The 14,674-nt window shown below is 36.4% G+C and overlaps 2 protein-coding genes and 2 non-coding genes across 4 annotated transcripts; 1 reads left to right on the forward strand and 3 right to left on the reverse strand.

Annotated features, from left to right (window-relative positions):
• Positions 1-115: 115 nt before the first annotated feature.
• On the reverse strand, positions 116-11,076 carry nop2 (NOP2 nucleolar protein homolog (yeast)). Its single transcript, XM_051132303.1, has 16 exons — positions 10,919-11,076; positions 10,284-10,414; positions 9,218-9,257; positions 9,041-9,099; positions 8,736-8,953; positions 8,158-8,383; positions 7,855-8,054; positions 7,470-7,559; positions 5,566-5,653; positions 5,302-5,442; positions 4,973-5,112; positions 3,728-3,817; positions 3,490-3,612; positions 1,230-1,327; positions 958-1,094; positions 116-880 (listed from the first exon to the last, which is right to left on the reverse strand). Exons 2-16 carry the CDS (start codon positions 10,387-10,389, stop codon positions 486-488), a joined length of 2,151 nt encoding a protein of 716 aa, XP_050988260.1. The 5' UTR covers positions 10,390-10,414; positions 10,919-11,076; the 3' UTR covers positions 116-485.
• Positions 4,443-4,584, reverse strand: LOC127179206 (small nucleolar RNA SNORA29). The gene has a single exon (XR_007829506.1). It is a non-coding gene; the product is annotated as a small nucleolar RNA SNORA29 (small nucleolar RNA).
• LOC127179205 (small nucleolar RNA SNORA29) lies at positions 7,646-7,787 on the reverse strand. The gene has a single exon (XR_007829505.1). It is a non-coding gene; the product is annotated as a small nucleolar RNA SNORA29 (small nucleolar RNA).
• Positions 11,077-12,118: 1,042 nt separating the features above from the next.
• Positions 12,119-12,902, forward strand: gtf3c6 (general transcription factor IIIC, polypeptide 6, alpha). The gene has a single exon (XM_051131715.1). The coding sequence runs from the start codon at positions 12,207-12,209 to the stop codon at positions 12,813-12,815; it is 609 nt and encodes a 202-aa protein (XP_050987672.1). The 5' UTR covers positions 12,119-12,206; the 3' UTR covers positions 12,816-12,902.
• Positions 12,903-14,674: the final 1,772 nt, after the last annotated feature.

The following is a 14,674-nucleotide window of genomic DNA, read 5'->3' on the forward strand; positions in this document are numbered from 1 at the left end:
TCAGGTTAAGACAAGCCGTGAAATATCATTTCAGTCTGTCTCTTTCCAGGGAAGGCAATAACTAAAGTACTTCAAGGTTTCAGACTTCACCTTTTAAGACAGCAAACCTTTTTTTTGAAACTTTCTTTTTAATAGATATAAGGAAAATCCTCAGTCTTACAGGAAAACACATCACATACTCAGTCCTTTGCAGTATTTCAGTTAAACAAATCCATAAAAACACAATGAAATATACATTTATAACAATTGTACCACAAGGCTGAAGAAATCCTCACGGTAAAGCGATAGCAACAAGGTGGACAAAAGTCTTGAGAAGCAAGACAGATACACAAAATCATTGTGTACGTTTCTAAAGAATGATCTTTGAGTCTTTAACAGCAAGCTGGGATTGGTTTAACTTCCTGTCTTGTCAAACCAATGACAGATCCCAGTCTTGAGCATACAGGTCCAAGTCAATTCACTAACACGTGACTGAATTTCACTGTCTACTTTGCTTTCCCAAGCATACTTTTTAACTTCCTAAACCTGTTTTTCCCCATTCTTTTTTTGTTCTTATTTACCAGCTTCTTTGTTTTATTTTTGTTTTTCTTCTCAGACTGGCTCCCCTTTTTCTTCTCCTTGCCTACTTCTTTTGTTGAATCTCCATTCAGTTCCTTAACCTTCTGCTTTTTAGGTTTCTCACTCTTTTTGGATGCTTCACCATCCAACTTAGCAATTTTGGCCTTTTTGGGACCATCAGATTTCTTCTTTTCTAATTTCTGCTTCTTGCCCATGTTGCTTTTCTCTGGAGTTGAAGCGGGCTTCTGTCGCTTGGATTCTGGCTTTTGGATTTGCTCCGACGAGGCTGCGGTCTGCATGTTTGTAGATTCTGCTTCATTTTCTGAAGAACAAGTTTGAAGAATTAAACTAAAATCTGAAAATAAATGTCAGGGACACAAATGGGAGATAATTACACACCTGTTTCTTTTGGTGTGGTGGGGACGGTGTTAGACAGCTTCTTCAGCTTGGCCACAAAAAATCCATCCATGTTGTGGGAGTGAGGGTAGAATCGGCGAGACAATTTGAGAGTGGGATGAAAACGTCTTTCTTTGAATCTGTCGAGAGGGATCATATTTTTAAGTGCACTTCATAATTTCTTAGACTTTCTCTGGCAAAGTCACTTTACTAATTCAATTTATAGAAATGCAGCCTTTATTACTGCAGATGGATCTTAAATAAGACCTCATTACCTGGTGAATCCCTCCTTGCCAAAGTCGAGTCCAGTGGGGACCAGCTTTACATTTCTCTTCTTCAAAGCATAATCCACCACCCACTCATTCTCCTCTACCTATGGAGAAGACAAATAAGAAATTCATTTAAAAAATGAACATATTTTTGCAATCATCTAGACATTTTAGTGGGTTTCAAATCCTGATTCATACAATTATTCTCCATCCAGCTCTTCCACTTTTTCTCTAAATGTGACCTTGGACCACAAAACCAGTCATAAGTTGCATGGATATACGTGTAACAACAGCCAACAACACACTGTATGGGTCAAAATGATTTTTCTTTAATGCCCAAAATCATTAGGATATTAAAGGAGAAGTCCACTATCAGAACAAAAATTTACAGATAATGTACTCACCCCTTGTCATCCAAGATGTTCATGCCTTTTTTCTTCAGTCGTAAAGAAATTATGTTTTTTGAGGAAAACATTTCAGCATTTCTCTCCGTATAGTGGACTTCAATGGTGCCCCGAGTTTGAACTTTCAAAACGCAGTTTAAATGCGGCTTCAAACGATCACAAATGCGGTTGTAAACGATCCCAGCCGAGGAAGAAGGGTCTTATCTAGCAAAACGATCGGTTATTTTCATAAAAATAATACAATTTATATACTTTTTAATGTCAAACGTTTGCCTTGTCTTGCTCCGCCTGAATTCTGTTTTTTTCTGGTTCATGACAGTTAGGGTATGTCGAAAAACTCCCATCTCATGTTCTCCCTCAACTTCAAAGTCATCCTATATCGCTGTTTTACCTTTTTTGTTAAGGGTGTTTGATTGTCTTTGCATGTTCACTTTGCAAAGACTGGATCAGGGGGATTTTGAAAAGATTTTTGAAGTTGATGGAGAAAATACGATTGGAGTTTTTCAACATACCCTAACTTTCTTGAACCAGAATACACGAGTTCAGGGAGAGCAAGACAAGACGAGCGTTAGAGAGAAAAAGTATTTAAATTCCTTAGATTTTCCTAGATAAGACCCTTCTTCCTTAACTGGGATTGTTTACAACCGCATTTGGGATCGTTTGAAGCTGCATTTAAACTGTATTTTGGAAGTTCAATCTTGGGGCACCACATCAGTCCATAATATGGAGAAAAATACTGAAATGTTTTCCTCAAGAAACAATTTCTTTATGACTGAAGAAAGAAAGACAAACATTTTGAATGACAAGGGGGTGAGTACATAATCTGTAAATTTTTGTTCTGGAAGTGGACTTCTCCTTTACGTAAAGATATTTTGCACATTTCCTACCGTAAATCTATACAAACTTAATTTTTGATTAGTAATATGCATTCCTAAGAACTTAATTTGGACAACTTTAGTTGATTTTCTCCATATTTTAATTTTGTGCACCCACAGATTCCAGATTTTCAAATAGTTGCATCTCTGTCCAATACTGTCCTATCCTAACAAACCATGTAACAAACCACATCAATGGGAAGCTTATTTATTCAGCTTTCAGATGATGTTTAAATGTCAATTTTTTTTTTAAAAAACTGGCCGTTATGACTGGTTTTGCAGTCCAAGGTCACAAATGTTGCATTACAGCATTGGTTTAAAATGCAATATCTGGGTCAGTCCATGTCAAATCTGGCAAAATAAGAAATGTTTTTTTCTGCAGCAATTCAGATTTAGTTCATAGATTGTGTATTTGTTGTTGATGACCTAAAACTAAGGTCTGTAAAATATTTCTTTTAACACTTCCAACACTTTCAGCCCCCTGAAGCATTCATTACTTCCAGGCCAAAAAATGTCTCAAGTGAGAAGACGCGTTCAGGGTATGATATCTCGAGTATTACGATCGCTGGCCTCTAAGGAATTGGCCATTTGCTCCTGTCAAGCCTAAATGGTTTAGAGTCTCCTCTGAGACACAAATATTTTTGTAAAATGCAAGATATTAACATTTTGAGTCATTTGGAGAACCTTGAAAAGTAACATGGACGTACACTCGGTTCAAATGTTTGAAGTCAGTTTGATTTTGCTTTGAAAGAAACACTATAATGTTACAAAGTATTTCTATTTCAAACAAATGCTGTTCTTTTGAACATTCTATTCATCAATAATGCTGAAAAAATGTTTAGAATGATTTCTGAAAGTATTCTAATATGCTGATTGATCTTTATATATGAAAGCTAATATTTAATACATAAACCTGCAGTTAAGTTTATCATAAGGTTTATTGAAATGACGATTTAGTTAACAATGTGCCAAGTATGTACTACCAACCATAATGGAGCATGTGCAGTAAACAAGGTATCCGCCAGTTGGAGAATCAGCATTGACAGAGTCAATAGCAGACAGGAGGAGCTCCTTCTGCAGGTGAGCTGAGCGAAGAATATCAGCCTCATCCTGAAAGAAAGAGAGAGATATTATAAGTTTCAATGAAGAATATACATAAAAGAAACAAAAATGCTGGTCTTAAAAACCTTTAATATCAAATTCCACAAAGAGAAAAGAATTTTACCTTGCCGGTTTTTACTCCTGGATCTTTGGAGATAACTCCTGTACCCGAACAAGGAGCATCTAAAAGCACTCTATCGAAACCTCCCATCACCTACCATTCAATATAAAAATTGATTAGACACACATAATAACTAACCATATTAGGAGATAGTTCATTCAAAAATGAAAATTGCCCCACTCACCCTCAAGCCATCATAGGCGTGTATGACTTTCTTCTTTCAGGTGAATATGATCAGAGTTATATTAAAAAAACGTCCTGGCTCTTCCAAGCTTTATAATGGAAGTAAATGGGTGTCCAATGAAGTGCATCTACCCATCATAAAAAGTAGTTTATACTTTTCCTACACAAACGCATCGATTCGCTTCAGAAGGCCTTTATTAACCCCACAGGAGCCACGTTGAGCACTTATTTTTTTTTTTTATGGATGGATGCATTTTATTGGACTTTAAAATATCAACACCCATTCACTGCCATTATAAACCTTGGAAGAGCCAGAACATTTTTAAATATAACTCTAAATGTATTCGTCTGAAAGAAGAAAGTCATATACACCAAAGGTCAGGACACATCAAGCCAACGGTTAGCCATCGGTCAACATCGGGACGTTTATGTTTTGTGTATCTGCATATATCTCGTATATCCTTTTTTGGTTTCTAATTTTGAATGATGAATATATACTTTTGATTGCTATTGATACAGACAGCTAATGTTATTCTCACACATGTACTGCCAATTCATATAGAGGTGGAGGAGGTATGGCCATCCATCCCTTCAGATCTTGACAGACAGTTCCTCTATCCTGTTAGCATAGCCACACACCTTGTGAGGAATCAGATGGGTGGTACTAAAACAGGAAGCATCTATGACTTGAATGATTATGAATGACAAATATATACAACTGACAGCTGCTGATATAGAAGCTAATAATCTTCTCACGCAGGCGCAGAATGCACATGTAAGTTTGCAGTCTGTTTGGTGTGTTCAAGTGCAGTTTTTTGTCAAGACGCTGCCGACGCGAGGCAACAACACCATCGGCTAGGGTCTCCGCTAAATTTTTTGAAGTCGGCTTGGCGTGTCCCGGCCATAGGGATGGCTTGAGGGTGAGTAAATCATGGGGTAATATCCCTTTAATTGTACAGAAGTGTACCAAAAACAAAAAAAAACCCCACAATGTTATTGAAAAAACATGGTTAACTAAAAGTGGAAAAAAAAACAGGACAGAACAGGAAAAAAGGTGGTGCGGACCTTTGGGAACTGTCTGCCGTCATAGTTGCAGATGACAGCGTTTGTGACACCGAGACGATGGATGTTTCCCACCACACTCTTCAGTCTGTCTGCACTTGCGTCGTTAGCCACAATCATGCCTGTGTTCCTCATTAGCTGAGCTGCATCACACAAATGACACATTTTTGCTTTACAGACTCTCAAAACATTTTAATATAACATTGCAGAAATGTTTGACTTTAATTCTTTGATGTCAACTGTGCCAATAAAAAATAAAAAGGCTCAATGGAGATTAATGACTGTACAGTAACAGCAGTTGGTGCGACTGCCACGGAGAAGCATATGCTCACCCATATATGTGGTCTTGCCTCCTGGAGCGGCACTCATGTCTAGCACGGACTCCCCCTCCTGGGGCGAAAGCGCCATTACAGGCAGAAACGATGATGCACCTTGCAACATGTACTGGCCTGCCAAATATTCTGGAGTTGCTCCTGTATAAAAAAAAAAAAAAAAAAAAAAAAAAAAGAGAGAGAGAGAGAAATACAATTAATGCTTGCAGTTATCAAAGATGAAGAATGAAAAATATGTTATTTTGAAATTACACTGGAACCAACCTATGGGTACAGAAGAGTCGTAGATAACCAGCCCCACTTTGGTCCATTTCCCCAATGGATCCAGATTCACTCCTCTGTTAATCAGAGCCTGTTTTGGAAGCAATATTTAGCACCATTTAATCACAAAACCATACCAGTTTCTGTTTCTGTTGTTTAAAATAAATATCTGCTAACTGGGAGGATTAATTCTTCTATCCTTTATCGTAAATCACTAGTTGTATTCCTCAACTGTATGTCGCTTTGGATAAAAGTGTCTGCAAAATTAATAAATGTAAAAGAAAATGCAAAGCAGATGCAAATATGGCTCTAATATAAAATGAAACAGCTGCAAGCAACAGTTACCAGGGTTCAAGTGCTTTAAAGCATTTAAGCACATGAAAAAAGACATTACGTAGCAAAGACTTTTTTTGCGAATACAGGTCATTTACTATAGAAATAATATGTTTTGTAATGTTTATGACTGTTATAGTGCGAGCTGTGGTCAGATCTCCTCAAAACTTTACATGCTTATAATCACCTGTCTCATGTGCGCACCAGGTTTTTGTGAAGTTTTGAGTTTTGCTTTAGGCTTTATATGATTTTAAGTAAATTTAGACAGGCCCCTTTTCTAAACAACCCCGTTATAGCTTCCCAAAGGGTAAATTTCAACATGGTTTTGATAATTACTGACCTAGAGAGTCCAAAGAATTTGACTGCAGAGGTTTTTTCCAGATTGAGTGAAAAACCTAGGACTAGTTTACAAAAGTAGGTTTCTGACATCTTCTCAATCATGACAGTAGTGATTCTAGATGCAAAGTTCTCTGGAACAAGGAGCTCCATCATATGATAAAAATACTGTGTGTATTAGGGTTGTGCATGCAGGTGTAGTGTATGCAGTTCCATCTGACAGCACGTGATTGAGATTTACAACTAATTACAGAACCGGGATTACTGACGAATTGCACATGATAGTCGCATCCGATTTTTTGCACAGCCCTAGCATCTATGTGCCAAAAATCAGGCAAAGTACAATCGTTTACGCCCTTGAAAAATGCGACGTCGCCCCTCAGTGGCCGATTTCTTTAAAATTTCTCACAGACCTTTGGGGCCATGAGTCAAACAGGCCCACAGAGTTTTGTTCGGATCAGCCTCCGTTAACCTTGTCTAATCGGTGCTCAAACTTCATCGGCCAATTGCAGCCATGTTTTGTTGAGATACGCAAATGTCCTTATAGAAATTTGTGGCACTTTGGACCAAGGCCGTGCACAGCCATTTTCATGTTGATAGGACAAATTGTGTGTAGGTATAGCCATTTTATGTTTTTTTCCCCTCCTACAGCACCACCGAGAGGCCAAGTTCTGCAATTTTTGTCAACCTCTGCAACCTCAGATTGAGCTCTTATATAAGTGTTGAGAGTTTCGAAAATATATCTCATTCTGTTCAGGAGTTATAGGCCCCCCAGGAGTTATATTTCCCCTTTCGAAAGTTTTGGCATCCCTGTGCAATGGTGAGATGACAGTTAAACTTATTTGCTCTCCAGATCCAAAAAATCCAAAATACCTGGCTCAAAATGTAATCTGATGCGTGCGTTTTGTCCAGTATGAGTTAAGGATTCCAAAGAATAAGACACTTGAGCCTGCGACTGACAGTTTAGGAGTTATGAATGATTTCATATTTTTGATCGCTGAAGTGCCCCTGTCAGGCCGACTGGGGCAAGCTTTGGTGACGTTGTCGGTGGTGTGAGTACTATCATCCCCAAGTTTCAAGTCTCTACGACTTACGGTTTGGTCTGCAAGATCAGTTTTATATGGAGATCGTTGATCCGTGACCATTCTAACAATTACAATTGGGTTTCAGTGCTACGAGCTTGACCCCTAATAAATAAACAAGCGTTTTGGTAAAAAAGAAAAAAAATCTTTTCAGACCTGAGCCAAGTCTCTCCTCCTGGTTTTCAGGGTGTTGGTTCTGATGGTGACTGGCCTTTGAATTTCATTGGCCTCCAGAAAATCAACCAGCTGAAAATGAAAATTATATTTGTATATCAATCAACACATAAAAAAAAAAGCAATTTCCAACATTTTACAAAGACAGTTGTTTTCTAATATAAATGTACTGCCAATTCATATAGAGGTGGAGGGGGTATGGCCATCCACCCCTTCAGATCTTGACAGACAGTTCCTCTATCCTGTTAGCATAGCCACACACCTTGTGAGGAAGCAGATGGGTGGTACTAAAACAGGAAGCCTCTATACTTCAGCAATTTAAAACTGTCATGCAAATTACTCCTTATTAGCAGATACAAAAACAAACCTCAGAGAGCGGGAAAAGGTCCATGAGTTTACTAATGAGGAACTCGTTGTAGCTGTAGTAGGTGCAGAGGTCAGAGCACAGCAGAGAGATATACTCCGACCTCTCCTTGCCCTCTTCTCTCTTCTCAGAGAAGTGAGACAGCACATCCACATTATCTTTGATCCTCTGATGGATGGTCTGTAGGTCCATCGGTAAAAGACCTATATATGTGAGAGACGGAGGGTTAGAAGACAATCATAGATCAAATAAACCTTATTAGGCTGTCAAATCAGTAGTTCGCTGGCATAATAAAGCTGGACTCACCCTCCTTTGCTCTATCAGCTGCACCAGGGAGTTTAAATTGTTCAGTCTCGTCAATATTTGCCTGTACAGTATCATCTTCCTCCTCCTCCTCATCATCATCTTCATCTAAATCACCCTTTTCATCATCATCCTCATCATCGTCGTCATCATCTTCCTCCTCATCACTCTCTGGTTTCAAGCTTGTTTGTTTTTTCTGTTTTCTTGCAGCTTTCTCAATTGGCAGAAGCTGACAGGGCAAAGAATGATGTGAAACATAATTTTTTTAAACTGTGTATAACAGTCCGTAATGAGAAACATAGTCACAATGTGCATGATTTATGAAGTGCATAAATGGGATTGTTTTACATTTTAAAACCAGTCTCACAGGGAAATGGAAAGTCAAAAACACTGCATTGTGGGATACATGCTCCTAACTTCACATCTGGGTAGACATCTGGGTGCTTAATGAAGAAGCTTTATATGTGGTGCATAGTATGCACACAACATACTGTGAAAGTAGTATGCTAGTACACAACATTTAGCCAAAATCAAGATTTTCTCAGTTCAAATGTTTCTTTCGTTGGTTGTTGTTTTATTACCTCTTCTCCATCACTGTCTTGTTCTTCAGCACCATAGTCATCAACCATATCTTCATCATCATCATCCTCTTCCTCCATTTGCTGTTGAACAAGGCCCTCTTCATCATCATCATCATCTTCTTCCCATTGGCTGTCACTGTCTTCTTCTTCCTCAGATTGTTCAATCTTTCGCTTCCTTTGTGCTGGTTTTAGCCATTTATTATTCTCATCTGAGAATCCTGCAATAGAAAACAATTGATTTGCAAATTCATGGTTGTTCAAACACTGTAATTCCACTATAATTTAATTTTTAAATGTTTAAATACCCTTTTTAGGCTTTTCCTCTTGTTTGGGTACTTTGGACACTTGAGCTCTTTTTATAGCTCTGTTGAAATTATTTGAGGGAAAAAAAAGAGACAATAATTACCACAGAGATACAAGACTATGACAACACAAATAACTACATGTAGTTATTCATATGTATTCATTTAAAAGAAATGTACCGTTTTTTCGCTCGGCTTGAAAGTTTTTTTGGCTCATCATCTGCAAATACAAGATAACCATTGTTATAACCATTTTATATACAATACCAGTCAAAAGTTTTTGAACAGTAAGATTGTTAATATATATATATATATATATATTTTTTTTTTTTGAAGAAGTCTCTTCTGCTCACCAAGCCTGCATTTATTTGATCCAAAGTACAGCAAAAAAAAAAAAAAAAAAAAAACATTTTTATTTTTTTAATTTTTCACTTTTTCAAAAAAAAAAAAAAAAAATCTATTGAATATATTTTTGTTTATTCCTATGATTTCAAAGCTGAATTTTAACATCATTATTTCAGTCACATGATCGTTCAGAAATCATTCTAATACTCGGATTTGCTGCTCAAAAAACATTTATTATGTTGAAAAGAGCCGATTAGAATTTCTTCAGGTTTCTTTGAAGAAAATAAAGTTCAGAGGAACAGCATTTATCTGAAATAGAAATCTTTTGTAACATTATAAATCTCTTTGTCATGACTTCAGAGCAATTTAAAGCATCCTAGTTAAATAAAAGTATTTTCTATCCTTTCTTTCTCCAAAAAAATGTTAGTGTATAATGTTACAAAAGCTTTTTATTTCAGATAAACGCTGATCCTTGGATCATTCTATTCATCAAAAATCCTGAAAAGAAATTTAAATATTGATAATAATAATAATAATAATAATAAATCAGCATATCAGAATGATTTCTGAAGGATCATGTGACACTGAAGACTGGAGTAATGATGCTGAAAATTTAGCTTTGATCACAGAAAAAAAATATCACATTTTAAAATATATTAAAATAGAAGGCAGTTATTGTAAATATAAAAATATTTCACAATATTACTGCTTTTGCTGTATTATGGATCAAATAAATGCATGCTTGGTGAGCAATTCTTTAACATTAAAACATTAAAAATCTTCCGGTTTAAAAACATTTGACTCGTAGTGTCTATTACACAAAAATATATATAAATAATGAATAAGTGAATCAATAAGATATAGCCCAATAAATAAATCCCCTAGATAATGTGTGCTTTACCATTAACCAAAAACTTGGCCAGCTCTGTTTCTGCTCCCTTCTGTTTTCTGGCCTTACGTCCTGGTCCTCTTTTCACCTTAGTGGTGGAATCCAACTTCCTCCCCATGCTTGATTCCTACAAAGTTGCTCTACTGTAACAATACAAGGAAACAACTGACAAGCTGATATTTGACCAAAATAGAAAATACAATAATTATACGTTCAGAAAAACAGAAACCTAGTGTGTAGACTGCCAGGGCATGATGCCCCATGTGGCTTTCAAACTGTATGATTACATTCTCATGTAAACATACACATGTATACAATTCAAAGCGGTTCTTGTATTAAAACAGATTTCTAGCTTGTAAACGTGACAAATACAACTTTTATTTGCATAGTTGGCAGATCGGAGCGTGAAGCTGCTTCAAGTGTTTTAACACAGGTAACGTTAATGCTGCTAACATGTTCATAAGGCCACTTAAATGCAAACCCATTATGTTTATATTACTGCAGTAATGTAATACCATGCTTAGATAGAACACATTAAAAATCTATTTACACAGCATTTACTAGCACGCCGCAAACTACGAGACTCGCTTACTGTGAACCAATTAAAACACACACAAAAACAGCAGATAAACCCACTGGATACTTACTATTTAACAAAAACACGCTCTTGTGCTTATCCCGATCTTCTCTAGCACACTCAGAGAAATTTTACCTTTAATTTACTACAGTTGTCTGAGTACATGCGTTTCTCATGCTGCCGTGAACTAGCGCACATGTGACTTCAGCACACGTTGGTTTTCCGGAAGTTGCTAGCGATGCCCGATTAGTGAACGATTCGTTCTTTGGAGTCGGATCTTTTTTTCCCCCTCAGGTGAACCGAGGTTTAAATGAATAAGCGGTTACTTTAATAACCAAAAATAAATAAATAAATAAAAAAAGAAAGAAAGAAAGAAAGAAAGAAAGAAAGAAAGAAAAACGTTTCTGGCCAACGTTAAATTAAATCATTAACTGATGTAAATGGAAATTATATTAAGGTTTTTAATGTCCAATCAGAATTATGGTTGCAACAAACATACAAAAGATTAAATTACAATATTATTTTATATTATATATTATATATATTATATTTTATTTTATTATTTTTAATGTTTTTTTAAGGAATTTCTTCTGCTCGCCAAGCCTGCATTTATTTGATCCAGAGTACAGCAAAATATTAAATGTTAAAAAAAAAATTACTATTTAAAATAACTGTTTTCTATTAGAATTTTTACATCCTTGATAAATACTTTTATTTAGCAAGAATGCTTTAAATGATCAAAAGCGACGATAAAGACATTTATAATGTTACAAAATATTTCTGTTCCACTGAACTTTCTATTCATCAAAGGAACATTAAAAAAAAATCCACTCAGCTGTTTTCAACTTAATAATAATAATAATAATAATAATAATAATAATAAATGTTTTTGAACAGCAAATCAGAATATTAGAATGATTTCTGAAGGATCATGTGACTGCTAAAAAATCAGCTTTGAAATCACAGGAATAACTTACATTTTAAAATATATTTAAAAAACGGTTATTTTAAATAGTAAAAATATTGGTACTGTATAAATTGTACTGGTTTGCTGTACTTCGTATCAAATAAATGCAGGCTTGGTGAGCAGAAGAGACTTCTTCAAAAAAAACATTAAAAATCTTACTGTTCGAAAACTTTTGACTGATAGATAGATAGATAGATAGATACTATAAAGTACTACTGAATCGTTTTTAAAGGTTCTTTATACCGAACTGTTCAAAAGAACCGATTCGCGTAAATGAATCAAACCTCCGTTTACTACTTCCGTCGCGCTCATTCTGCGAAAGCAATTCGCTACTTGAAGTTGTCGGAGGGCTTCATGAGCACATGAGTTGCATGACATTTCAAAAAGTTAAATGAGCACATCTGCCTCTTCAGCCACAGCCATGGAGGACGAATGGGAAGAAGAGGAGCAGCTGGTCGTGGCGGAACTGTCTGGAATGATCAGCTCTGATTTAATCTCCAGTCGGCGGGGCACGTGCAAGATAGTGGACATTGACAGCGAGCAGCCAATGATGCAGGTGGGTCGGTATCTGTTCGCCGGGGAATACGAGGATGCCATCGGAACCTGTGTGATCTTTGAAGAGGACGGCGCAGGTTCTAATCCAGCTCTTAAATACAAATGTCACACAGTGAAGAAACTAATGCTTCAGCGCACGTTCCTGTCGGAGAGGAAAGAGGACGAGCCCGTTTCTAACAAAATAGAGGTCCTGGCTCTCCACGAGGAAGAATCGTTCGGCAGGAAGAGCGCAGTTTGTCACTACCTGGATCCGATAGATACAGAAAAATCTGTCCTGGACGAATCTAAAGACTGCGAGGATCCAGAAATGAGCGACGAATCAGTGGATGATGTGGATGAGACTGACGCGGGAGCCACGCTTTTGGAGAACTCTGCTGAGGAGACCATGAACGCCACCAGCTGTTCTGAACAGGCGGCTACTCAAGAAGGGGAAGATGGCTCTTGAAAGACTGTTTGCTTTCTGATATTGTACATACTGCATCGTGTAAATATAAGTTTTCTGCTTAATGAAAGTGGTTTTATATTTTGTTTACATTGAAGAAGTCCAATGTATTTTTTAAACACGTCTCTCTCTTTCTCTCTATCTATCTATCTATCTATCTATCTATCTATCTATCTATCTGTCTCTCTCTCTGTCTATCTCTCTCTCTATCTCTCTATCTATGTGTCTCTCTATCTATCTATCTCTATCTATCTGTCTCTCTATCTATCTATGTGTCTCTCTATCTATCTATCTCTCTATCTATGTGTCTCTCTTTCTATCTCTATCTCTCTATCTATCTATGTGTCTCTCTCTCTCTCTCTATCTATCTATCTATGTGTCTCTCTTTCTATCTCTATCTCTCTATCTATCTATGTGTCTCTCTATCTATCTATCTATCTATGTGTCTCTCTATCTATCTATCTCTATCTCTCTATCTGTCTGTCTGTCTGTCTATCTCTCTCTCTATCTATCTATCTCTATCTCTCTATCTGTCTGTCTGTCTGTCTATCTCTCTCTCTCTCTATCTATCTATCTTTCTATCTATCCATCTATATATCTGTCTATCCATCTATATATCTGTCTCTCTGTCTATCTATCTCTCTTTCTCTCTCTATCTATCTCTCTGTCTCTCTATCTATCTGTCTGTCTCTATCTATCTCTATCTCTCTATCTATCTCTATATCTTTCTATCTATCTATCTCTCTATCTTTCTATCTATCTCTCTATCTTTCTATCTATCTATCTCTCTCTCTCTCTCTCTGTCTATCTATCTCTCTCTCTATCTATCTATCTCTCTATCTATCGGTCTCTATCATCTATCTCTATCTGTCTATCTCTCTATCTATCTATCTATCTCTCTATCTATCTCTCTATCTTTCTATCTCTCTATCTCTATCTATCTATCTGTCTCTTTATCTATCTCTATCTCTCTATCTATCTGTCTCTCTATCTCTATCTCTCTAGCTCTCTCTCTATCTATCTATCTCTATCTCTCTATCTATCTATCTCTCTATCTCTATCTATCTCTATCTCTCTATCTTTCTATCTGTCTCTCTATCTGTCTCTCTATCTATCTCTCTATCTCTCTATCTATCTCTCTATCTATCTCTCTATCTCTCTAAGTTATGTTAAAAGTTATTAAAATTAGGAGTGGTTCGCTACTGAATCATTCAAGTTAAACTCAAATCACCGGAATAAAAAAATTTAATAACTAGGGAAAAGTAAATATAGACATTTCCATTACTTTTATATTATATTAGATTTCAGCTCACTGTATAATTGAAAATATAATTGAAATATCACAAATGCGTCCCATCTTGCCAAGACCTGCAGCAGGAACGCAACTGTTCAAATGAACTCTGCAAAAACCAAGAAAGCTTGAGACCTGTTAGTAAAGTTGTCAAGTGTGGTGAAAGAACAAGACAAAACAGAAAAGAAAACAAACCCAGCAGGGGAAACCAGCATCAAGCATAGACAGGATAGGGTAAAAGAAAAACTCTAAAGTAATATCTAAAAGCACATTTGATGATAAAGGAAGCTAAAGGGTGCAGAGAGTCTGAACACCCAAACTGTGAACTGTTTTTGAAGCCGTCTTGATTCATATTGAGAATGGAGAATATTAAAGCTACAGTACAACCATAAGACAACTGTGATAAACCAGAACATCTGAAAAAGTGAAGAGAAATTTAAAAGAATTTTAAAATAACACTCTAGAGTAATGCTGAATAAAACCAGCTGAGAAAAGGGAGACTGATTTGTCATATTAATGTTATATTGACAGTATGTAATATTGGCAGCTAGCGATTGTACTGCAGTTAAAA

Source organism: Labeo rohita, chromosome 16, assembly GCF_022985175.1.
Source record: "Labeo rohita strain BAU-BD-2019 chromosome 16, IGBB_LRoh.1.0, whole genome shotgun sequence".
NCBI lineage: Eukaryota > Metazoa > Chordata > Actinopteri > Cypriniformes > Cyprinidae > Labeo > Labeo rohita.